This window comes from Lasioglossum baleicum, chromosome 3 (genome assembly GCF_051020765.1).
Source record: "Lasioglossum baleicum chromosome 3, iyLasBale1, whole genome shotgun sequence".
NCBI classification, from domain to species: domain Eukaryota; kingdom Metazoa; phylum Arthropoda; class Insecta; order Hymenoptera; family Halictidae; genus Lasioglossum; species Lasioglossum baleicum.
Window position 1 is genome coordinate 18,627,768 of NC_134931.1, and position 27,114 is coordinate 18,654,881.

A 27,114-nucleotide genomic window follows, 5' to 3' on the forward strand; every position below is an offset into this window, starting at 1 on the left:
GGAAGATATAAAGTGGTGCAGAGTATCAATCGGAACGCTGCTATATTAGTCACACGGAGAATCGAAAATTATTTGAATAATCAGCCTTACTAATATTATTTAATATTATTTGGGGATAAAAAATTAGGGATGAAGAATTTCCCCAATTATAATTGGGGAAAAAGAAATCCATTATTTCTCCGCTTGAGATAACGTAAAAATAATGGATTTCTTTTTCCCCAACCTAATATTATTAACCTAGATTTTCATAAGACCCTCGTAATGCTTAAGAATGTCATCTGCCATTTCCTTCTTGTCAACTTCCATCTCGTTCTCCTTGCCTACAATGACGTTATCATATTCGATCAGTGTTACTGTCCAGCAATCTGCCATCGCAGATCTCTCTATCCGAAGTTTCATCCGTTTAACTGTTAAAGTCGCCTAGCAGTCTGCTCGAACGTTATTTTGTAAAAAGACGAACTCGCCTGAACTTCGTTTTTTCTTGAGCGAGCAGCGTGCCACGTTCATGAATGTGTTCCGTATAAACGCGTCCGTACAATTCACCATCTGCGTCAATTCAGCTTCACGAAGCAGGATCGACTAAGGTAAATGACCCCTTTATCGAGCACATAAGAATGTCATTGTGTCTTAATAAGCATTGTTCACTGAAACACGCGAGCATTTTCCTGGGATATTGGTTATCGATGTCGTTACTGCTTGGCTCGGTCGGATAGCAAATGTGAGATGATACTTTATTCAGAAATAAATGGTAGAGGTGACGTCTCCTCAAAATTACTTTTTATTCACGTTAGAACTACTGGACGACTCTACATCACTTGTTTCTAATTTTTGATCTCATAATTAGTGACGTCGTAAAAATGTTTTCACCGGGTGTTCATTCGTTTATTGAAGCACATTTTACAATAAAAATTATTCAAGCCAAAAGTCATGCTTCGTGACACGATGGAGGTAGCACAAATTAAAATAGTTGGTCCCTGTTCCTGGAAATTGATGCAGAAAATATGTATTTTGCACAAAAATCCACGGTCTAAGTATTACTCTATGCTAAATAAGAACATTCCAGATGGCAGCCAGATCATTTCATTTATTCCTGAATCTTCTTTTTGGAGCTGAACCATGAAGACTTGTTCCGGAAAAGTTCTGTGGTCCATGTTTCGAACAGAAGCTATCAAGAAGTTGAATGGCTGTTTTGCGCGCGTCTTCGGCAAGATCGAGAGCGGCGATCGATAAGTAGATAGAAAGGCCTCGTTAGAGAAGCGAGTATAGCTCATTATTCGCGATTATTTAGAGTTGATTGACCTGTCCCGACGTATATACACCGAACCTGATTTCTGGTGCGTTACGGTTTGCTAATCGTTTCGCACGACCGGCTGCCATCGATACCGCGATACCTGTGTGGTTAAGACACTCTCCCTGTGTGGCCTGTTTTGTCTCTTTTGCTCTCTCCGTCTCTCTCCCCCTCTTTTTCTTTGTTTCTGTCTCTTTCACTACTCTCTTTTTCCCCTGACATATTCGAGCCCGCATTCTCTCGCGCCGCTTTCCTTTTTCCTCGGTTCCGCTTCTGCCCTTCCTTTTTCCCTCCTCTTCTTTTTCTTTTTCGTCTACTCCTTCTTCGTCTTTTCCTCCTCCTCCTCTTCTTCATCTTCTTCTTCTAGACCTTCTCATCGCGTTTCACGCCGTCGGTGTCCTGTCGTGGCTCCGAGCTCCCGCGGTACACCTCGGATAGATGGAACACCTTCTGCAAATGGATATTGCGGATTGCTATTTTGCAATTATGTTGCGTGTAACGTCCGCTTAACCATTCCACGAACCCGTTCGGTGCTTTCCTTTTTCTTGGTCGAGGTATAATGCACTTTGTTCCATCAACGACGAGGAACACCGTTGCACGCGGGGATGTGTGTTTGATTTACGCGACGGAAGGCCGTTTAATGGGAAAATGGTACCTCTCGCGATCCTTCCAGATCATTATTGCCTTCACTTCAGCTTGTAGCTACACCGCCATATAATGGATTTCCACCGTACCGATGATTGTCAGAAAATTTCTGGGCACCATTTTTGTTCGATTGAATCACTGCGTTGCTTATGCCACGAATCTCCGTATGCCGAGGAATTTCAATTTTGTTTGGCGCTTGTTACACTGCCCGCAAAGCAAATTTTTAAAATTACCGTTATGGATTTGGCCGGCTACCATTTTTGTTCGATTAAATCGTTGCGTTATCTGTGAACAAATTTGCACAGACCCTGTGTTTGATGTAAGTGGCATTTCCTAAGGTTTACAAAGTGCTATTATATGTAGATTGTGTTATCATCTTGTACAGCATTTACGCACTATGTATAAGTACAAAAATAGCATTTTCTTCGTAAAAGTAACGTTAAAAATGGAGGAAAAAATTAACCAATCTTATTTATTCTACTCTGTGCTGGTGCTATTGTTGTGCAGAAGAACATATTAAGATTTCAAACCTTTCGGGTAAATGGTTCCTCTGAAATTTTCAGAGGATATTATTCAAATATGATATTATGCTTTCCAATAGGATACTTTCTAAAAAGTCGATTTTTCCGCCCCGAGAAAGTGTAGTGTCCCCTTAACAATTAATAAACAAAGAATTATAATAATGATAACGAATTTTCGGTAGAACTCAAGTGAGTTGTGTTAGTTGAGCGTCTCGAATTTGTCGATGACCTCGGAATAAATATGTCACTGATTAAATGTTCTTCACACTTTCAGCAAACAACACTTGATAGACGTACTATTTCTGGACAATCTTGCACTGCGATATTTTTTATCGTGTACACAACGGTTTACCTTTATTTTTATTGGAATCGCGTGTTAATTCAGAATATTCAGATTGTTTATCCTTCAGTCATACGTGTCCAGAAACAACGAATGTTTATCTCGTTAATGTACATGTCGATATTATATCAATAATTTATTATTTCTTCTTTTCTGCTAAAATCTCATTCTATTAGCTTGTAGTAGCACTTCGATGATTCGAGTCACGAGAAACATGTAATTCTACCACAGTTACTTATGTCGAAAGAATATATGTGATTTAGCAGTCAAAAAGATTTCGGACGAAGACTACAGAAATCGTGAAGTTTCCTGATTTCTTTTGGTTCGTTTGGTTTATACAGCATACATTAGTATAACACTTTACAAATAATAATGAAGTATATATCGCTGTATAAAATTAAATTAATATAAACAGTAGACGCTAAATCCTAATCTTAAATTTTTTGACGAAGTTAAAAATAAACAGCGCTGTAATTTCTCGCAGGCTTAGAAAATTATTAATAATGCAGGGAGGGTAGTATTTACAAATTGCTCGGAGCAGTTCAAACAAGTGGCCTCGTTCTGAATCATATTCTGGACATTGCCAGATAATACATTTACAAGAACCATCCAAAATGAAGTATACTCTCGCCAAGCAAGCATCCCGATTTCGATTTAAATAAGTGAGGTTTAATAAAAATTCCGTTATCGGGAACACACATTTTGTCCCAGCGTTAATTCGGACATGGTAGGGCCCAACTGTACAGCAAAATGCTTCGGCGTAGAGCAAACAGCGGCTTAATGGAATTGACACTTGAATGCCTGGGGGTCTTCGCGGATCAGAAATGTATGAACCGCAAGAAACGAAAGAATCCGGCGTATCTTCCCCGGCCAGGAAATTCAACGATCTTTTTCTGTCGGTTCCAAGAGAGGAGATTTCAGGGATACTTCCTCGTACTGAAAGGTACACGACCTCCTGAAACGACTTCTGGAATCGCTGGCTCTTTTAGAAGCACGTGGTCAACTGGACCACGAGGCCGCGATGGTACCGTTAAGCATGCAACCGGCAAAAAGCCGAGCCATGACCAAAGCTGGCGTGTGTACGTCTCTCGTTGCTAGCTTCTTTACAACTTCGAATTTCCTGGTCGGCTCTGTCAGGGTCTATTGTCAGCCCCCCTTGTCCTTCTGTTGTCTCATTCCGGGATCCATCGCGGATTCGTGACTTCTACGGGCCGCTGGTGTCACGCTTTTTGCTTCCAAAAATGGATAAAACCGTGTCCTCTCGCGGGAAAACCGACGATCACGCTCGACAACGTTTTTACCTTCGGTGTCCTCGAGAACGGACGACGACGCGCAACGGGCGTTTTGCTTCCGCGTAATTCCGATTTTACCCCTTCCTTGCGAAGCGTCAAGCATTACTTGAATTATAAATCAATCAAAAAATATCTGAACTTCACTTTCTGGGACCAAACAATTTTCACTTTCTCAATTAGCTTGCCGAGTTGTCGTTGTTGTATGCGTCAAATCTTGCAATCGAATTTTAAACCACTTCCCGATGAGCTAGAGACTTGAATCTTTAAACGTAGCTCAGAACTGGATGACAATGCGATATTAAAAAACAAATTAAAAGAAAACTTTGCGTTCAAGAAATAAAAAAATTTAATATTAACCGTCACACCTCGTCGCGCGACACTCGGTAGTATGTCATCGCGTTCAGCGATCCCCACTCCGCGCGCCAGTGCTCCCTAGTTTTTTAAAGTTTTTTATTTGTATATAATCCTGTAGGTCTTGACGAGAGAACTCCAAAAATGTAAGTTCTAAAGCGTGGAGTTCACTCGTTCGAAAGTTGTACGCATGTAAAGTAGAGCGATTTCGAGCGTTTTTGACCGGGAAGGGCGCCGCCATATTGGTTTCGCTGAGCTAATCCGCTATGTCGCACCAAAAGTTCTACATGCTACAATTCCGAATAATCTGTGACCAAAGTAGGTTACACAGTTATTAAGAGAGGGAAAAAAAGAGAGTTTCTTTCCCACGTATAATGGTATCTCGCGGTGCAATATATGGCACTGTTTCGGGGTTAATGGCGGTGTTCTTTGAACTCGAAAAGAACAGGTAACAACGACCGGCCGCGCGCGTTACCGTAAAATTGATAAACGCGATGGCACGTGGTCGGTCGGAACCGAAAGAAACTGGGGTGTCGTTTGGTAATTGTAATTATCCAGTAATAACTGCTCGCGGATTTGTATGAGACAGCTACTTTCACTTACTACACGGTTTTACACTGTAACTTGCCATTGCCTAAGGGGGCCATTAGTTATGAAATACCTATTTCGCGTTATTTCTCTCTTGTCTGGAATACTTATAAATTATTTATCGTCTTCGACAGTAGCATCGAATCGTGCTTAATTTCGACTTTATTTATGCCGATATTATTTAACCGGAACGCGTGGAATCATTTATCAGATTTTTCGATTTGATACTAATCGCATGTTTTTCTAAAATGAATTCTTTTCATTTTCCATCAATTCTTAAGTATATCGTTTGAATTTTATATAATTTATTAGAAATTTACATGAATCTCTTCAAGATTTTATTGCCAGTGGAAAAAGCACACATTATCGCTGGAATTAATTTATATAATGAATACTTCAACGATATATTATAAATGAATACATATAATGTAGTATATCGTGACTTATTTCAACTTTTTTCAAATTTTTTAGTTTTTCGAGCTGATTCCGAATCTGTCCTTAATTTTTCTTCTAGAAGTACATTTTTTGCAAGAATTGAGTTTCAAAAAATGACATATTTTTCAACTTTGAACAAATATTGTGATGTTATTATAAAAGGTATTGAATTAATCTTTACAGAAAAAGATTCCTTAGACTTTCCCGAATACAGTGATATCCAATATTAATACATTATGATTGTTCAAACATGCTTAAACGATCATTAAAGACGGAGAGACACTATTTTTGCACCAATTTCTAACGATATTTTTGAATTTATCTAAAAAAATAAGGGACCAGCAGAAAATCGAACTGTACCACGCGATAGAGCAGACTTTTATCTAGATCCGTAGTATAATATTCACTGCATTGCGCAAAGTTCATGTAAACACACGTACGTCTTTTGCGTTACAGATGCGCCCAAAATTGCGACACTGTTGAAATCCACGTCTGATCGAACGAGCCGTAAGTATTTAATGAGCAACTGCTTTTACGATCGACTTCGCCAACTGTGGAAGCAATCGAGTCTAGAATCGGCGAGGCAGGTGTTCGTTACTCTTGTTACCACGAGGAAGGAATCGCAGATTGCGACTGAAAATCTTTCTCGCGCTCATTGGCCATGACCTGCCTCCACCCACGCGATCCGGCAAAACACTCCGAGACTGCTTTGCGCAGTACGCAACTACTTAAGCCCTATTAACCGTTGCGTCTGTTTGCAAATTAGGCGCAGAACTCGTCAGAGATGTCTCCGTTGTGCGACGGAGACACATGCGTGTCTGCACGCGTCGCACCGAGCTCGCCGCGATGGAACTACTTGATGAACAAGAGAAAAATTCCGGTGACACGGTTTAACGTGATTAACTCGTATCCCTGTATCACCTGCGGCGGCTGTTTCTCTTTTACTTCGTTGTGGCTGTATAGCAGCGCAAACTTCGCAGTTGCTATATTTAGAAGAGAGAAATACGATTTATTGTGCAACCGCTTCCACGATGTTTCGATTATTGTTTGGCATTTTCCGGAGAAAAGAAGAATCGGTGTCATTACAAGATTATATTTGTTTGTCGCTTTCACTTCAATTATTTAGTAATGTTTTCCAAGATACAGGAGTTTCGTACTCATTGTAAATCCACGTTTATATTTATTAATAATTTGTGTCGAGAAAAAGGATTTATAGATGCGTTGTAAGCCAACAGATATTGTTTATAACAATTTTTTAGGAGCAGAAGAATCTTTGAATTTTCATTGTAAGCAATTTGTAATTTTTACAAAATTTAACATTATATTTTAATAACTCGTTTAGAGAAGTAGAATTTTCGTATTCGTTGTAATTTATCGTTTTTATAAGATCTAACTTTTCTGTATTCGTTACAAACCTACATTTGCTGCTTTCACACGATGTAATCTTAATTTGCTAGTAGAAACTGTCACGAAATTTAAATTATTCTTTGTAACTTGACAGGAGATATAAAGCACTTCGGAATTCATTGTAGGCCAACATTTATCGTCTTCACAAAATTTAACGTTTTTTAACCATTTTTTTTTAGACGAAAACGAATTTCTACATTCATTATCAGCCAACATTTATCGCTTTCATAAAGTTTAAATTAATTTTTCATTACTTGTTTGGGGAAAGGAATTTCTGTATTCGTAATGAATCAATATTTATCGTTTCCATAGAAGACTATTAACGTCATACAATATTTTGTTGCCCACACAAATTCAAAATATGCATTCAAATATTTTAAATAACATTTTTGTTGAGTTTCTCCATAGAATACAATACATTGATTATTTGAAACATTTTAATTTATCGATTATTATTAACGTTCACTCAAAAATGTTTATTGAATACATTTGATTAAGAAAATCAAATTCAGCAATACATTACATAAGAAATATTATGAATCTCAAACATAGTTAAATTATAATTCCTTATCTACATTCACGAGCTAATTACACTGTTCATTGTTCAGAAACAGGCTGTTGATTTTATGAATTTATAACGAAAATGAGTAGATGCAATTTAAAACAGTAAGAGGATTGACAAAATTTTAAAATACATATCAGTGTATTACTTTCACCTTGCTAACATTATGAAAGAAATGATAACAACGTTGCTTAGCTCCAGTCTCTTACAATCTTTATTTTACGTAAAGATCCGCAGTCTGTCAATAAGATAAGAGTACAATTACGTTGAAAATCTGCTTACAGCCTTTGGCGTAACAATAGTAACATAACAAAAAGATTATACACCACAGATTTTCACGAAGTGCTTGCATATCTGCTATACAATCTGATACGTTTACATAATCCTTTAACAGAGCAATAAATTCCGTATTGCAAAACGGCCGACTCGCGGATACTAAGGAGATGAATTACCTTCGTCTTTATCGTTGCGTCACAAAGATTGTCTAAATTATTATTCACCGGTGTGTACAACAAAAGGAATTTTTCCTCGGCGTCGGACAATCTTAGACTTTTCAGGACACGTAACGGAGACGCGATGTGTGCAGTTGCAGTCGCAAACTGCATGCAAGCGTGATTACGATCGATCAGGAGAGTTCAATGCTCGTACGTTTCTCGCGAAAGCTGTGCACGCGTGGAACAAGCCGTCTGTTTCTCTCTTTTATCGGAAGACCGCCGCCATGTGTGTATGTATATGGAAATCACCGGTGTGACGTCACCTGACACCGGCACCGCGGAAAGTATGCAAAATAATGCAAATAACGTGGCCGAAAGTGGCCGGCTTCGCTCGAGTTATCTGTCTATCTTTAGAACAATCGGGACGCTGTTTTAGCGGTCGAAATTGACATTTAAAGCCACGAAAAAGACCCCTCTATATATTCCTCGTCGTTATATTTTCAACGGGCGCGAACCTACTCGACCTCGGATTCCTCGGGGAAGGATCGTTAATTTTGGAGCAGATGGATTTCTTGTTTCGCTCACGTTTAGAATCTAAACACGTGGTGAGTCACGTTTAGGTGACCATTAGGGTTCGGCCGTAACGATTTTTCGAATTTTCTATAGAGAAAGAAACGAATTCAATTAATCTGTGATTTTGTATATGTTTTTATTGCACTTCGATCTTGTTGCTCAAATTTTTCCAGTTACCTTTATCTGAAAGTACGTAGAAGAATTATTTCTGTGGAAGTGGTAATTGACGAATGCTTGATTTTGCTTGAATAACTCCGGGATCTATTGGTAATTAATAGACTGCGGATCTTTATGCAAAATAAAAATTTCTTACCTGAATTGCAACAAACTGGAGTGAAATAGAAATTTACTTTCTTCCTTATTATGTTTCGTAGGTTGAAAACAATATATGTAATGGTATGTTCAAATTTTCATAATATTTTTGCTACTTTAAATTACACCTACTCATTTTTATCATAAATGCATAAAATCCGCAGTCTAGTAATTAAGCATAAAATATATAATTGCGGTTTGTTGATTTTACTCATTGACGACTGACGAGATAACTGTTCTGAAAACATTATTCTTAATCTAGATACTCTACATTTTTATTGAACGTAAAGTTTAACAAGTTGGAATGGATTGTTGCGCAAAAAAGATCTGTGATTTATACCGTTTGTGACTGAACAGTGGTTGCGCCGATGTTTAAACAGTATGCAGGCAGCTTTTTCTTCACAGCAAAGTAAATTTGTCTTCGTACAAAACGGAGAAACAGGAAAAACAGTGATGGTAATAATTAGACAGCGGGTTTTATGCATTAATGACAAAAATGGGTAGGTGTAATTTAAAACATCAAAGACATTAGACAAATTTAGCAATACTTTTATATTATTTTCAACCAATTGAACATATCAAGAGAGAAAATAAATTTCTATGTCAGTCCAATTGGTCGCAATTCAGGTGGAAAATTTTTATCGTGCATAAAGATCTGCTGTCTTGTAATACTGATGAGTAGACTGCGGATTTTATGCATTTATGGCAAAAATGAGTATGTGCAATTTAAATCAGTGGACAGGTTAGAAGGATTTAAAAATATCAATGTTCTCGTTCCAGCTAATTAATATCATTAGAGAAAAAATTATATTTCTATTTGGCTCGTATGTTGTACAATTTATGAAGACAATTTTCAATTTGCATAAAGATCCGCAGTCTAGTGATGAGTATCTAAATATAGCATCATGAATTTGAAATAGTGCCTATATAAATAAATGTTGAAACATCGTAGGACTGTATTTTAGACTCGAATGCTTGATAAAATCGTGATTTGAAAAATATTGTACAATATAAATAATAAGCTTAGAGAAACTATCCGCTGCAGACTGAAATCAATTCCAATCCGTTCTGTGTCCCCAGGTAAATCAGATCGAAAGATGCAGACAGTGCCGACCGTGCTGTCGTTGCTCCTCATAATTCTGAGCTGCTCAGGCTGGACCAATGGCCTGTGCGACTTGGAGAACGGAACGGTGGCCCGCTGCCAGGAGCTCAAGGACGTCAAGTACATCGAGACCTATCACCTGGACACTCTGAAGGCTCCCGTGCTGGAGTCGCACCTTCGGTCGGGTCTCTTCGACAACCTGACAAGCCTGCGACACTTGGACCTTTCAGGCGGCGACCTGAAACGAATAGAGTCAGGATGTTTCCGCAACCTGACGAACCTCCGGAGCTTGAACCTCGCCGAGAACCACATTGCCAGTTTGGATTCCGGTGCCATACAAAAGCTGACTCATCTGCACAGTCTGAACCTTCGTAAGAACAAACTCCGCCATTTGCCGTCGGTCATAGCCGACCTGAAGTCTCTGAAACACCTTGACGTGCAGGGTAATCCGCTGCAATGCGACTGCGCGACGCTTCTCGTCAGGGACTTGATCCTGAACAAAGGCGTGAAGATCTCGAAGAAGGTGCTCTGTGCCGGGCCGAAAAATATGAAAAGCACGCCGTTGTTTAAACCGGACGCATCGCTGACCTGCAGCATGGAGGAGCAGGATCGTGAGATGCAGAACGATCAGGCTGTCGACGAGAACCAGAGTGACTACGATGGATCCGGCACCGGCGAGGTCGAGGGAAACATAGACGAAGAATTCGTTGACATCCCGGTGATATCCTCGGAGCCACCGAAGGAACTGGAAATCGAGACACCAGCTCCGGAGACGGAATGCATGCCTACGGACGCCGATTGTCCTGGGAAGCTTACATCCAAAGAGGAAGACATCTTTTTCGAGACCTCCGAGAACCCGGTCGTGCCGACGCTGGAAAGGAAGAAGTTTTTCACGGATGCTCTGTTCGCTCCTGACGAGGGATCTGGAGGTGACGAGGAGGGCTCCGGGGAAGGGTCAGGGTCGACGATCATTTTCAATAATTGGGGTATAGCCGAGGACAACGAGGACGAAACCACTCACAGCAAGGAGGAGTCGCAGTCGTTAGGAGAGAAGCTGTTCGACTTCATAAATGTGTTTCTGAGTACAACCGCGGCTCCAGAGACAAAGAAGGACCTCGATCTAGAGGAGGAACAGTTCCTCCATACGATACCGATCAAAGCTCCCCTCGATACCGATGAGACAGCGGGGACCGTTGTCGACGACGACCTAACGCCAACGACCAAGATCGGCACCGAAACAACGCGGAACTTGCCCACGACTCTCGACTACAGCGGCGTCGAGGAGTTCGAGAACGACGTGCACAACCAGACGCAGACGGACGAAATGAAAGCTGAAGAGGAGAACACGAGCGACGGGCTGACCGAGGTGTCCCCTGCGAAGCAGTCCAAGAAAGGGATGGGGTCCTATGTAGTGCTGGCTATGCTGTTGGCGATCCTGGCGAGTCTGATCATGTTCGCCGCGTACAAGGGCGACTTCTGTCGGAAGAAGAGGAAACGCGGCGACGTGGAGAACGGGACTGAGATGAAGGACTTGCAGAAGGCCCTTCTGGACTCGGGGAACGCAACGCACCCAAAAGTGGTCACCAACGGGAACGTGGAGATCGTGCCTCTGGTCGAGGACACGACCAATCACGAGGAAACGAAAGACTCCGGCGATCAACAGGACTCGGCCAGGTCTCCGAATGGCACCGCGGATCGCGTCGACCCGGTGAAACCGCCGAGAAAGAGCAACGATAGGTCCGCCATCGACGAGAACACGTCGAGGGACGACTCGCTGCCAGCGAGATCGAGTCCCGTCGATGTCACAGTGAACAACGTCCCGCCGCCGGTGCCAGCGAACGGTCCTCCTCTAAGCCCCGGCGCTCAAAGAGTGAAGATCACTCTGCAAGAAAACCCCGACAGCGTGCCAAAAACGCCGATACTCATCACGAGAACCATGGCTGGTGATAATCTAGTCAAATCGCCATGAAACCGACTCGCGCGGTAGTCGCCGACGAATGACGACCAGACATTTTCCGTTCAGCCCACCAACGTAACGATCGATTGAAGCCAACGAATGCACGAGACGAGTAGATCGAAGGGAGCACGCACGAGATCGTGATACATCGTGTGTTTCCTCTTCGCAAAGGGATTCATTCAGTGACGCCAGTGTTCCTAGGTCCATGTATCATGGCCCTTCGCCGCGAAGAATTTTTTTCCGACAAAGTGAGACGAGATTTTGCTATCTAGAGCTTGTATCTTCGGATCAGAGAGGTAGAAAGAGAGAAAGAGACAGTGTTCGATGAGAGGATCGGGATATGGGACGTGTGATTCCGTGAAATGAGATTGTTTGTACATATTTGCAGATTGTATGATGTATATGCACAGTTTCGTTGTTTGTACAAGATTTACGGATAGAGATACATTTGATACATTTTATATACGCGTATACAATATTAGCACACTAGTCAGTCCCCTTTAAGGATTTTCCTTCTCGTGCAGGCTTGAATGGGATTCAAGTATATCGTCAAGTTCCATTTAGAATCTTCTGGTTACTCGAAGTGTATCGTTACCTTCAACATTCTTGCGAGAAGAACATATCCCTTTGTAATTGATCGAAATTACAGACATTGATGTTGCAGTTATCTCGTTTTTGATGTTACGCAGCTCGTAGAACGATACTGGCGAACAAGAAATACAGTAATGCACCGATACTTGGTGAAGCAAGTGTGCACACCTTTGAGAAACTTATGAAAACTTTTTAGTTGCTTTTAATTATTCCTTTGTGAAAGTGTCACCAACGCGACATTTTTCTGATTAAATTGACACCAAACACGACCCGTTTCGGATTGTATTTACTCGTTTAATCCACGATATAGTGGAACCTCGAGTATCCGAACTGATCAGTAGAATAAATCAGTAAGTACAGTGGTTGTACAATAAATAATAAATAGGGGATCAGAGAATTCAGATATCAGTCCAGATATTCGAGGTTCTATTGTGTCGTAGATTAAACGACTGAATATGATCGAAATTGTGTCGTGTTTGGTATCGTTTCAATCAGAAGAATGTGACGAGTATGCTGGTCAATGTATCATAATAAAATAATTAATAACGAAATAGTTTTATTCACTTGTTCTATGTTACTTTTCATGTATCGAGACAGTACTGTGTTCTGACTGCAGGTGAGCCGTTTCGTAGTACAGCAACTTCGATTATCGAACACGATTCGAGTAATATCGGATCACCGAGTACCTACGCCGGATTATTGGACCACGTTTCCGAGATGGCGACGCCAAGGAAATTAATTATAGAAGAGGCCATGGTTAATGCAGCAATGCGATTCATTGTCGAAAATAATATATTACGTATATTTATGTTATACTCAAACTGCCTCATGTTCCATCGTCATTAATGGACTGCGGATTTTATGCATTCATGGCATTTACAATTACATTCAAACGTAACCACCAATACAGTCAAACAATTTTAGAAAATTAGGAGCTGTAAATGCATAAATATCAGTAGTCTTCTCATCAATTTATCGGTAATCAAATTACTTATTATTCTATACTTTAAAACAACGTTCGTAGACCGTCGGGTGCGTCGAATGAATGATTGTCGGATTATCGAAATTGCTAAGTAACATTTTTGTGAAATTCTTCATTGTATTTGTATACGCGACGAAATGAGAACGGAACAAAAGTTTGACTTTTGCGAACGAAACATACTACTTAAGATCGGGGTTTCGATTTGATTGCAACTTTATAGCCGTTTGCAACGGATAAAAATAACAGGTATGTGGTTTTATTTACCCTTTAACCCTCGGCCTCCTGCGAGTTTTACGCCTGTGTCGGAGTCGTTTTGACTCACAATGATATTTCACTAGTACAGTTTTATTCCAATACAGTAAAGTCGCGATCTAGCTCCCATCGCCTGTTCCGAGCAGGGACAGAGATCGTGAAGGGAAACTATTTTTGTATGACTGCGTCGACTGCGGCGACCATGCCGAAAGTACAAAGGATGCCGAAAATAGAATAGGCAGCTCGAGCTTGATGGCCCCTCGCGGGGATGCCCCCGCTGTGGAAGGGGTAGTCGAAGGGACAATGATCGTGGAGATCCTCAGGGAGCTCGATCGCGACTTTACTGTATAAGACGATGGCTCGGGATCGCCTTTCGCCTTATATCGAAATAAAACTTTACCCTGGCATAGCATACGGAGGCTTAAATATGAGTTACCGACTAGAAAAACTGCATATCTATTATTCTACGGCGATTTAACCGTGCTATAAAATTTCATTCATATCGGAAACCGCCGCGACGATTCTTTTAGCGATTAAATGGAACATTAATTTATAGAGAAGTTTTATCGCGTGAACTTACAACGACCATTCCAAGTCGACCGTATCACCTTATCCAATGATCGATTCAATCATTTTATCTCTCATGATGTAATACACGTATTGTGTAAACGAGGCCAGAGTTTTGTAGTTAGGTTTCCGGCGTTCGAAGAAAATTTTATCGATTATCATCGAGACATATCAAACCATTGAAGTCTTCGTAATCTTAACCGTATAAATGCTACATCTTGCATATACAAGTTCATGGAAAAGAAAAAAAAAACAATGTTGCAATTTGTTGCATAATCTATTGTTAAGTGTTTTAAGCGAAAGTAGGAGAAACCGTAAATAAAAAATAAAATTTACAGCATTAAGTAGCCTTAAATAATTAATCTGTTTATCGGAAGAAAGTTTAGAAATATAAATGTTATATATTGTTCAAATATTTGTTAAGAAGCGCTGAAAGTAATGGGAGTCGTTCTGAAAATTAGAAACAAATATATGTCAGAGTAGAAGTTAATATATAATCTCAGTAATATATATTTAGCATCGATTCTCGAATTGTTAATAAATTTGTTTTAGAGGATATAACAACGATGTGGGATCATCGGTAGAAGAAAATTGGCTGGTTTAATTGTAAAAAAAGACAAACTATTCTCATCACTTTCATTAACTTCATTCCTTCATACCAAATTTTTGTACGTTTTCTTGAACCAAATGCGCGAAGTATTAAAAAATGAGCGATTCTAATATAAAAATGGGGCGAATTCTCCAGTAAAAGTATAAATAGATTGCTCGCGAAATTAATCCGCGTAATTAGCGGCGAAAGTATCATCTCATTAATATTGCGAGTCTTCGCGCCGCGCCGTTCTAACATCATCGACACGTTATCGTAATTGTCGCCATTTTGAATTGCTCTGTATATGAATCGACCGCGCAACAAGATTATTCACTGTTACGAACAAATATCGCGGAAACGCAGTCAACACGAACGTATAAATATATTTTTCAACTGTTTATAATTTTAATTATGAATGCGAAATAAAATATAATATTTATCATAAAACCCCTTCACTGGTACAGCGATTCTATCAATGTCTTTATAAATTATGTGTTTGATCCTCATGGGCTCGGAAAGCATGTACTTAAAAGTTTGTACTACCTGTGTAAAATGTGAATAATGACAAAAAATCACCACAACTGTGTAATGAGAAGGAAACTTTGCAGTAGGTTACCAATCGTTGAAGATAAAATTGTTAAGTTAATACATTTCCGACACGTTTAATTACAGCACACCTGCAAATTAATACATACAGTGATTCGGATTAATATTCGGACGCTCTGAAAAAGACGATAACTTTTTTAATATTGTACTATACGATTTGAATTTTTTTGGGAAGCTAGAGCAATTAGTTTACTACAGGATGTGAAAATAAATTTTTTATAAAATTGCAATTGAAAGGAATTGTAGAAAAAATATTAAAAGTTGCATTTTATAACTTTTTTATGTGGGCCTATATTGAAAATTGAAAAAACACGTTTTGAAGATCTGTGTCAATTAAACATATTCTGGAAATTTGCAAAATTTGGTAAAAATTGCAAATTTTCTGGATTTTCGGCCTCTAACTGCAATAAATCGAAGGATTCTTACATCTTTCAATGTTTATCGCTTTTTTCGATGAAACCTTCACAATGCATATAATTAACACAGATCTACGAAACGTATTTTTTAAATTTTCAATATGGGATATAAAAAAGTTGTAAAATGCAACTTTTAGTATTTTCTTTACAATTCCGACCAATTGCAATTTTTGAAAAAATATCCTTCCACATCCTGTAGTAAACTAATTGCTCTAGCTTACCAAAAAACTTCAAATCCTGTAGTACAATTTTTAAAATGTTATTGTCTTTTTTAGATCGTCCGAATATTAATCCGAGTCGCTGTATCTCTATTAGTTAAGATTCATTTGAATTGGTATAATCCTGGTAAGTAGACAAAGAAAAATTAATTATAAATTCGTTTATTCAGTAACATTGTAGTATACAATAAAAAGATATTTGATGAAAATAGAATTATAATTATGTTTGGCATGGTTATTTTATTTGAAATAATGAATTTTATTGAAAAATTAATCTCCATTTGCTGCACACAATTTTCAGAAACAAAGTCAAATAATTTATTTCCTATTAATAATTTATAAATGTTTGACTGTGTGTGTGTGTGTGAAGTATGAAGTAATATGGGCGGTAAGTTGCATAATAATTCATTGTTACTTATCTAACTGCAAACTGCAGATATGACAGTTACTCTTATGAAAGATAATGTAATAATGTAACGTGTTATGAAACCTTGTCTAATGTTTGTTCGATCGCGATGACGAGAGATTTATGCCTTTGATTCGAGAGACGCAATTACAATTTTCTCTACTCCATATATTGCGTTAAATGATACATTGATACGATCGCGTAATTGCTTGCTGTGCGAACTTGACGCTAATCGTTACAGGATGCCGTGAAATTACTGTAATTTCCTACTGTGTGCTATTCTGGATACTAAACAACACTATTCAAATTTCTTGGTGAAATTAGTTTATCGTTAGTCTATTATAGGACTCTAGTATATCGTTAGTCTTTACGGAGTTTAGATTGTTTCAATAATATGATTGGTACGCCCTTATAGCTAAAAATGTCACACTTAGTCAGAGAAACAAAATATTGACAATTAACGAAGAGTTTGTAAATTCAAATTTCTTTTTGCAATTAGAATAAAGTTAATATAAAGTTCAGATTGTTTCGATGGATAGAAGAAATGTGGTTGAAATGTTCGTGAAATTATAAGATTATGAATATATGAACAATTAAAAATAAAATAAACTTTATGGAATGAGATATTTGCAGTAAAGAATAACAAATTGGAGTGAACGAAAGAAAAGTAGACAAACTTATGAACAATGAAGGTATGCTATCTATATGTATTAATTCTTTCACTACTTTTATACATTTCATTTTACATTTTAGAAATTTATATTAATGAGTTGTTTACATAGGCTATTTGTTTAGTCATTCATTATTTGATTTAATGTACTTGCTAATGACTTTGTTCGTAGTTCAATCAAACTTAATATGTTCGTATAATATAGTGGATAGAACACTTTGAATTGGTATGCTTATAACCTAAGGTAACTATAAAATTACATAATTATTTTGCAATATACGAAAGACGATATTATTAACAATGAGATGGAATTAAATATCAACTTTTATTGAATTAATATAAAAGTCACATGGTCGATCAAACGAGAGTTGACACGTTCTTCATTGCAGTTTGTTCAGAATCAAATTAGCTCGTGTTTGTGCGTTAATTAGATTTGGATATTGTGGTGTCCAATTTTTACAAATATTTGCAATATTCTTTTGTCTAGTTGCAAAATTACAATCTTTATACTTGAACTATCTTTAATGAGTTTTTTTGACTTGTTAATTGACTTGTTTTTTAAAAGACTTGTTTTTTCTTCACTTGTTAATTGTTCTTAGCCCCTACGTCTTGTTGCTTTTTTTCAAAAATACGTCGGCACTGAAATTGCATTATAGAACTTTTACAGTGATTTATTACACAATTTTTCCATTTATGATTAATCGGTAGGTTAGTTTCAATTGTCGTCAACGTGATATCCCAAGTAAAAATCCTAAGAATCAATGAGTGTACAAGACATACAAAATTTCCATTGACATCATCGATATGGCAGACCTTGTAATCTAAGTGTTCCTGATAGTGCACTTAATAGTGCTTAATCATGATCGCGATTCTTCGCCACGAGTGGCTCAGAGTATTGATTATTTCTGAGATTATAGCAATCACAAAAAAGTGAGAAAGCAACCAGAGTATGCTCATACGATCTCTGCTTTGCATGGATGCCTTTAAGAGAACTATGAGTCAACGTCAATCCTGTAATAAAATGGAACCTCGATTTTTGTTCTAAGTACATGAAATATCTACATACATGCAAATAATTAAATCGAACTAATATGTGCTGCATTTGTATGATCTTAATGATCTACAATTCAGTGTTTCGAAATCACTTTTATCGCGTGCTTTAAGTTTAATCAAAATCGAATTTTAGCCACCGGAAGTCCATTAGACTTTTTGATAATCATGCTATAGCTGGACAGGTTCTAGAAAAATGTGTTTTAAAAATGTTGTACTTCCTTGACAGGGGCTTTTCGTTCTAACTGCACGAAATCCGCAGTCTAGTTATGAATGCAGAAATAATGAAGTTTGATGGACACTCGGTTCTTCGGCATTTTATTAACTACCATATCAAGAACGTAATCGGAAACCACGTGACGTTAGGATTCTACTTCGACGGATGAATCTCTGTAGCCGCTTCTGGGCTCTCTTCGTAGCTCCTTGATGACGACGGACCTGGTCTTATGGATTTGTGGCATGTCTGAATCTTCATCGTCTGTGGAATGTCCGTCATAAACGGTGCGTCTTCGTCTCCTCTTCTTGGCGCTTGGCGTTTGCGGCCTGGTTTGAACTCTCCCGCTTCCGGAATCCATTCCTTCGCTCATCACACTGTTTCTCCTGGCTCTGTTTGCTGGTGGAGGTCTTAAATTCCGTTGGCTACCAGTTGACGGCAATTCAGACCTCATGTTGCCGACGGATGTGTTCCTTTCCCTCTTCAATCTTCCTAGCCGACGTTCTTCTCTACGGAGTAAGTCGTCCTCGCTCAGGATCTTCGTCTTCAACCGTCTCGTCCGCTTCTGTCTTATCCTTATGTTATCAGCGGAACCCGCGATGCGCCTCGCGGATGATCTGTCCACTGAAATCTCGTCCAGATTGTCCAATGAACGAGCTAGTCTTGGCATCTGCATCGCCTCTTCGTAACTAGGCGGCCCGATCAATTCTAAAGGATTGATTCTCGGTTCTGGACGTTCCACGTGTTCGATGCTTTCTTCTTCGTGCACGATGCGGGTTCTGTTGGAAAATGACGATTACTTGAGTCCCACAGCACCTTACGAGATGCTCGAAAGCGTGTTTTATCGGTAACGTCGGGTGTTGACGCTGAATGGTAAAGAGACTCCATTCTTATTTCCTGTCTACGATAAAGTAGTCATAAGATACAGTAGATCACTGAATTATTCTCGACAGGTAATATCGCACACTATGGTTATTAATGTACATATATTACATTTCTAATAATGTGAAAAGTGCTAACATTAAAAGAATTATATTACACGACGATATTATTTGATATTCTATCTGGTGAAGAATGAGTTTATTCATTTGGCTGATATTTGTATTGATTTTGCTGTTACTCCTGGTGGTGTTGTGGCACCTTTTTATACATAATTATCATAGAATATATCTTTCTAAAATATGGAACATAATTTATTCATTTATTTATAGTGTAAAACTACAGTGGGCGCAGCCTTATCCTAAGACCTTTTATGCAATTGCTTTATCAGTCGATGGTTAACGATATTAATTCAAAAATCAATCAAATTGAGCTGATTCGTGGAATAAATACTTAAATTAATTTTCCTCTACAGTGAGTGATCAAAGTTATTAGAGCAACTTGGAAAAATTCTCGTGTTCACATTAAAACAAATAATATTTAAATAAAATCCTAACTACATTCAATATTTTTTATTTGTATATATGTGAAATTGGCATTTATAAATTTTGAAAATATACATTTAGAAGGATTATAGGCAACATTATCTGCCACATTCAGAATATATATTTTTCAGAGCATGACTCTAATAATTTGATCAGCCATTGTGTCATATTATATTTATGATAAATTTTATTCTTACCTTCTTCGCAAAGGTCTCATCGATTCCGTTTGTTGTCTTTGCTCCATAGCCCTTCTTTTCACGCGCATCATGTGTCTGATAGAGATGAAGCTTCCGAACAATACGATGATCGTGAGAACCGTGACCATCACAAATCCCCAAGTTCTGTCTCGATTATAGGGCAGTGTGCCGTTCCACACATCATAGCAAGCAGCTTCCCAAGTATATCCGGAAACGTTCGCCGGACTCTGGCAAAGTAGATTCGACTCGGAAGTTTTGGCAGGTGACGCCGTTAAATAATTGAATAGAATGATCAATTCTTTGCAATCGCAACGCCAAGGATTGTCATCCAGCTTAATGCTGTTCAGGTCCGGATTGTTCCGAAAAATGGCAGGATCTAAAGTCTCCGTCAGACGGTTACCTGGAAATGCACATTTTAACTTGAATGATTCATTAATAAGTAGCATTGCTCAATTTTATATTTCGTTACTAACTTGATTTTCTATAAATCGATTAAAATATGTAAATATATTCATATTCTTTTTCACGGTTTTATGCTTCGGTGAACTGAACAACAGAATATATTGATCTAGATCTACATAAGTGATTATAAGCTAAAAATCACTTGTCCAACAATTTAAATCCGGTCTGAGCCAATCCATACAGTTTCATTCAAAATATGCTTCACTCGCTCCTCGAGTAAAATCCCATTTTAGATTTCTTCCACTTAACTTCTTATTTTCAATGAAGAAATCGATAATGTTAATCAATCATCTTCTCGTTGCATTGGTATTTTGTTGTTGTAGCAACTTGACACCAAGGGACAAATTAATTAGTAAGATTAATCTAATAATCTTTTTTCATTTGAATTATTTTTACACGGAACTTTCACTATCATATTTGTTACATTTTGCTGAATAAAATAAGTCCGAACTCGACACAATTTAGATTATATTCAATTGTTTAATCTACGATTCACACACACACACACCTCGATTATCTGAATGTTCCATTATGTTTCGTAAACTGTACAATCTGCTCACAAATGCTCTAACATTCGAATATTCGTGTTCCATTGATTAGGTCGGATAATCGAGGTTCTATTGTATCGTGGATTAAACAACTAAATGCAATCCAGATTGTGGTGTTGTTTCCCACAGAAAAATGTCACTTCATAATAGTGACACTGTTCGGAATAAAATCATAAAAACAAAATGGTTTCGTCACTAAATCAATATTGTTTATATATTGCTATATATATTTATATTGATTATTCCGACTGTATCCAGTAAGAAATCTACTCTTGATTTTGCATGAAATTGGCCCGTTTGATTTTTTCAAGTAGCTCGCATTTTTTCAAACAGTTCGACGATTTCAAGTAGCTCGGAAGAATCAAACGCTCGACTCGGCTCGAGCAACCGAATCGAGTTTAGCTCTGCTCGTAAATAACGGGTACTCGCACACTCCTAATGTCTTTGCACTAAAATGACTGCCTTTTGCTCGCAAGTTATGACCGCAGAAATTTGGTCTTAATCAGCTCGAACAGATTTTGCTGACTGGGTATGTCATAAGCAAAACTACGAATTCGGTAAGCAACTGAAAATTAATCTGACGAGGAACATGTTAGCAAAAGATGCAATCGTAATTTGGTAGAAAATATAAGGAAGAATATGAAAATGTATTGTGAGTCAGTAGCAACTATGACAGAAGGATAGTGATCGATGTAATGGGTGAAGTGGATCGGTTCAGAGGGACTGATCGATAAATCTGGCTGGCCGGAGCAAATTCGTGACTCTAGGACGCGTATACGAGGAAAGTAACCACGAGACGTGGGTACACGTCGTCCCAAAGGCGCCTTGTGCACGCTTCGGCATTCAGAGGACGTTCGTATCTGCTTAAACTTAACTGCTTAATAGAATACCTGATAAATCAACTCGTATGAGCTGCGGCAAGTGCAGAAAGGTGTCATTGTTCAATGTCACCAGTCGATTCCTCTTCATATCCAGATTCTTCAGGGTGGTGGATTTGATCTGGGACGGTATCGTCTCTAATTTGTTATCGCTCAGTATGACGCTTTTTACTTTCGGCATGTCCCACAGAAAGTGATCGTCCAGTGTTTCAATGAAATTCGACGACACGTCCAATATATTGACCGCTGACATGAGCCTCGGGAATTTGTCCAAGATGTTGTAAGACAGGTTGAGCAGCTTGAGATCTATGTTCTCGTGGAATGTCAACGGGTGCACCTCTCGGAGATTGTTCCTCGACAGATCCAGCATCTGAAGCTTCACTAAACCCTCGAAGGTACTGGCGTTTAAATTTTCCAAATTGTTCTCGTTCAAGTATAAAAAACCGAGTTCCCGATTCTTAGCGAAAATACGATCCGGCAACATGTTTATAATGTTGCGGGATAATCGGGCGTGTGTTAACAGCGGAAATCCGTGGAGACCTGGTCTGTCCAGGTTGCATCTTGCCACGTCGAGTTTCTTCAGTTTCGGATGAGTCAAAGTTGCGTTTCTGAAAATTAGATGGTTGACAAGTAGACGAATTTTATACAATTAATTTTGGTATGCTTTTAACATTAGAAGAGTTTAAAAATACTGTTCTATTATTTTCAACCTGTTAAACATATTCAGAAAGAAAATCACAATTTCTATTTTACTCCAGTTTGTTGCAAAACAGGTAGAAAATTTTTATTTCGCATGGAGATCGATCGATAAGTTATATGGATGATAACGTCATTTGCATTAATTCGAACTTGTGTCAAATAGAAATCATCTCTTAATAATATTGTGGTAAATTGCAAAATAAGTTTCGTGTTAATAACTTGCTTATTTTTGTTGTTATAAAATGATATATTGATGTCGTATGAAAGTATGATTCTGTTTATTAAACTTATTCTTACACTCAAAGAATAAGAATTATAATATTAATATTTGTTTAAAAAAAAGTGATTCGTTTTTAAAGGGTGTACGAATACTTTTTACACTGACTGTAAGTCTGTACCAAAATGTAAAACAATTAATATTCAAAAAATATCTAGTATCTCATATTATTACCTTGTGCAATAGACTAACATGGGATTGTTGGCCATTCGAAGCTCTTCAAGTTCTCGAAATCCGCTGAAAGTATCGGGACTTAAGTAATTCAAAAGGCAGTCGGACACATCGAGCCAGTGTAGTTTAGGACTCCATGCTTTCTGAATCAATTTCAAAGGGTTCCCTACCAAGCTTAGTGTAGTTAATTCTGGTAGACCGTCCAGAGATACGTTGCTTAGTGTCTGTATTTCTATGAAATATAAAAACATTTTTCAAATTAATAATCCTACCAACAATTCCTTTCACGTAGTCAAAACACGCACAACGTTATTCCATTACTCGAAACATAGTTTTTGAAATAATCTATTTACTGCTTAAATTTGATTGAACTAGACCAGAAATAATTTCTTTTTATTAGCGATATCATAATATAAGTCAGGATATATTACATTATTATGTGTCATCATAAAAAATGACATTTCAATAAATAATATCACAGAAGAAGACGTGTTCACACAAATGTATATCCAACATAAAAATTATTTATCGATAGCTTTCTGTTGAAATAAAATGAAAACCGAAATGGAAGTTAATATCTACTCAGTATTACATATCTATTAAAAATCGTTTGTATCTAGAAATAATTGAATACAATCAGTGACAAGTGTTGTATGCACGTCCGAAAACAATGCGAGAGTAGTAAATAGAGTGCGGATTTTATGCTATTTCTGATCAAAATTACTGAAAACATTCGCAAGATTACGAAGGAGAGTGTCTATACAATTATTTTCATATATATTTGTGTAGAATATATTATATTTATTATTTCTCAGAGTATGAGCGTCAAAGAAAACGCAAAATGTCACTGTCTCACTTCCGTCTGTTGCAATCGCCGATGAACACTCATTTTGCACAAAGATCCGCAGTCTAGCCGTCCACAACAACAGAACAGTGCATTCAAGAACAAAGCAATGAAATATGGTCGAGAAAGCATCAACTTTTGCAACGTATGAAATAATGATTTTCAGGAAGTCTAATCATACCGCAGTGACTAGCGTCGAGGGCCTCTAGCCTAGAGCTCACTAACCCCTCGATGCTCTGAATCGGATTCCTGGACAGATAGAGCACTGTCAAAGAGGTCAGTTGCATCACAGACTTAACATCAACGATATCCTGTATTTTATTGTCGGTCAGGTCCAGCCTCCTCAGCTTCTTCAGGCTGCTGATGTCGTTGGGCAACGAACTCAACTCGTTCCTCGCTAAGTTCAGGTACTGTAGCTCTGTCAGTCGATTAATATCATTGGGTACATGCCTCAACAGGTTGTTCGATAAATTTAATTGCTCCACCTGGAATGCGATCAACGAACAACACATTCAGCGAGAGAGAGAGAGAGAGAGAGAGACATCTTAGGCCATATGTATACAGGGTGAGTCACCTAACGTTTTCACATCAAATATCTTTTGTTTTCAAAGATACATTAAATATCTTGAGGACAAAGTTGAATGGTAAAAAAAATTTTTATTTTTATGTGATTTTCTTTAGAGATATCAAGGTCACCTTCATTTTTTTAAAAACAAAACCACCCTTTTTTAAACATCTACCATGATAGTCTCGTTCTTTACGAATTCAGTAACCATAATTCAGTGATCAAGGTCATTTAAGGTCGCGGACATTCCCTCAGAGCCCGTTTAGACGGCCATAATTTCGAACATTTATGAAATACAGGTATTCATCTCCCATATTTTAATTTTATACGTTTTTTCTGTCCACGACCTTGAATGACCATGAGTAATTGTAGTCACTGAATTCGTAATGAAAGGGTCTATCATTGTAGATGTTTAGAAAAGAGTGGTTCCATTTTAAAAAATGAAGGGGACCTTGATACCTCTAAAAAAATGACACAAAAATAAAATTGTTTTGCTATCGTGTGAGCGTCATTTTACAATTCAACTTTGTCAAAACTTTGTCAACTTTGTGAAAACAGGGTGACTCACCCTGTATGTCTAAGGTACAGAGTACAGATATAGTGGAGCGGTGAAGATCGAGAATAGTACAAACATAATATAATAAACTAGAGAATAGCGATACACATACAAACAAAAATCACCGCACCGCTTTCCTCAACGCTATGCTCACTTCGCCGCTCCTCTATGTATTCTCGTATTAATGCGATAGCCTAAACGCGGATCGTGTCGACCCTCATGGAATTTTCGTTTCTATGAATACAGTATGTGGACTACACGTACAAAATGTACATTATGGTGGCTCTTATTTACGCTCGTCAAAATTTCTATCACGTCACCCCTCAGGGTTGTTCGAAATAATTAAAAAAAAAAAACGGCCCCACGGATTAACTCATATTTACAAAACAGTTAATTTTAGAGGATTTCTTGAAAGGCAGTTCTCTTTATAAGACCGTCACCCTCGATAAAGTAGAACCGAAAAATTTGTATGACTTTCAATAAAGAGAATATATGCGATTTCCTGGAAAATAATCTGTGATTCAAAAAAAAATTAAAAGAACGACACATTCTTCGCTAATGTTTATTGACGAAAGATAATGAAAACACACTTCAATTTTTGCTCCGACGTTTTTTCTTAATTTTTTCGAGAACCGTTTGTTCTACGAGAAAAAGTAACATGACATGAAAGACGCAGCCTGTCCAGATCCACAGGGTTCGTCTAACAAATTTTTCGACGCGGTAAATACTTTAGGAGACATTCGAGAAACACGATTTTATGAGCATTAAATTAATTATTTTAAGGTTTATCATGTTCGACAATTTGTGGTCAAACTTTACACTTTGATTTTTTTTAATTATTTGGAACAGCCGCGGGGGGTGCTGTAGAAGAAATTCAAAAATCGAAAATAAGAGTTACCCTATTGCACGTTTATTGTAAAAACTGGAGGTGTTCGTAAAACCGCGAAACGCTGTCCGTTATCTGTTAGATACTGCCGTGTCTGTCTTCACCAGCACATTTGTACAGGTGACTCATTGTCGGTGCTAGCATTTTCAATGATCGCCGCGATAAAGCATAGGGAACCGCAACTTTCATTACCCACGCGAATGACACTGCGGTGGTTGTGTGGTTCTACTCACTAGGTCGCTAATATTTTCCGGGAACGATTCCAAACTCTGCTTCGAGCATATGACAGCTCGTGGCTGCTGGCTGTAGTGACACACGCATTTCGTAGGGCACACGGACTCGCACGCCAAAGGTGAAAGGGCCACGAACAACGCCGCCAGCAAAGCCAGCCAGACAGCATCTGCTCGTTTCGCCATGTTCTCTATTATCGAACACCTTGAAATCCATGGAATTCACATTTTCATCGGACAGCCTGCGACGAACCACTGTTTAAAAGAAGCCCACTCGATCAACCGAATCGATACATTTTCACTGTGCTTGTTTCCTGACGAACCCCACGTGCACTGAACTCGTGATTTTCGAAATGGTGAACCGTGAAACCGAGCTCGCACGGATTAATGAGTGGGCCAACAGTACTCCCAACCGTCCTGAAAACTACTGAGTACTTATCTTTGATAAGTAACGTAGGATATATGTGCCTCGCGATATCTTCCTAAGATAACTCGAGCATGCGGAGACCTGTCGAGAGCATTATTCCCCGGCGTAGACCAAAATCAGTTGATATTACGTGGGAAATGCACCTGTAATATTGTGGAACGTTAACTGAACCACACCATTTTTAACGAAGGAAAGACTGTCTACGTAATTGAGAATTTTAACTGGTTAGTCCACGAACGATTTCGTTCGCGACGTATCATTTTCATGGATCAAATTAGATTTTGGTGAGATACCGAGGCGGAGCCATTTTGAATTTCGTTTTGTGGCGAGGTTTGTTATCATTTGAAAAAATAAACACTATAATATATGGTGATCGGTTTCAGTGACGTTTGAAATTATTGTTTCTGACGTATCATTTTCATAGTAGATCAAATTTGATTTTGGTACGGACTACCGTTATCCTGAGGTTTGTTATCATTTGAAAAATAAAACATTTGATAATACATGATGATTGGTTTTAGTGACGAGAGGTAAGGATTTTTAGTGGAAGTTTAATGTTCTATATTTGTTTATTGATTTGCT

The 27,114-nt window shown here is 38.2% G+C and overlaps 2 protein-coding genes across 3 annotated transcripts in view; one reads left to right on the forward strand and one right to left on the reverse strand.

The window, feature by feature from the left end:
* Window positions 1-12,746, forward strand: part of Wdp (Leucine rich repeat protein windpipe) — a 38,960-nt gene extending 26,214 nt beyond the window's left edge. The window contains exons 2-3 of one of the 2 annotated variants that reach the window (XM_076447471.1): window positions 5,917-5,967; window positions 9,829-12,746. In XM_076447471.1, coding sequence (XP_076303586.1) covers window positions 9,846-11,819 — 1,974 coding nt within the window. In that variant the 5' untranslated portion in view covers window positions 5,917-5,967; window positions 9,829-9,845 and the 3' untranslated portion in view covers window positions 11,820-12,746. The remainder of the gene's footprint in view (window positions 1-5,916; window positions 5,968-9,828) is intronic. The other variant, XM_076447472.1, reaches the window with a different exon arrangement.
* A 4,904-nt stretch (window positions 12,747-17,650) lies between these two features.
* LOC143221868 (uncharacterized) lies at window positions 17,651-26,512 on the reverse strand. Its single transcript, XM_076447473.1, has 6 exons — window positions 26,109-26,512; window positions 24,050-24,353; window positions 23,028-23,256; window positions 21,890-22,485; window positions 19,990-20,389; window positions 17,651-19,147 (listed from the first exon to the last, which is right to left on the reverse strand). The coding sequence occupies exons 1-6, from the start codon at window positions 26,289-26,291 to the stop codon at window positions 18,517-18,519; spliced, it is 2,343 nt and encodes a 780-aa protein (XP_076303588.1). The 5' UTR covers window positions 26,292-26,512; the 3' UTR covers window positions 17,651-18,516.
* Between the last annotated feature and the right edge of the window lie 602 nt (window positions 26,513-27,114).

Excerpts from the sequence above, each read along its gene's own strand:
- LOC143221868 (XM_076447473.1), bottom strand. The coding sequence starts at position 26,291 with ATGGCGAAACGAGCAGATGCTGTCTGGCTGGCTTTGCTGGCGGCGTTG. Across the intron at positions 23,257-24,049 it reads CCTCGACGCTAGTCACTGCG|AAATACAGACACTAAGCAAC; the intron begins GTATGATTAGAC and ends TATATTTCATAG. Across the intron at positions 22,486-23,027 it reads ATGTTAGTCTATTGCACAAG|AAACGCAACTTTGACTCATC; the intron begins GTAATAATATGA and ends TCTAATTTTCAG.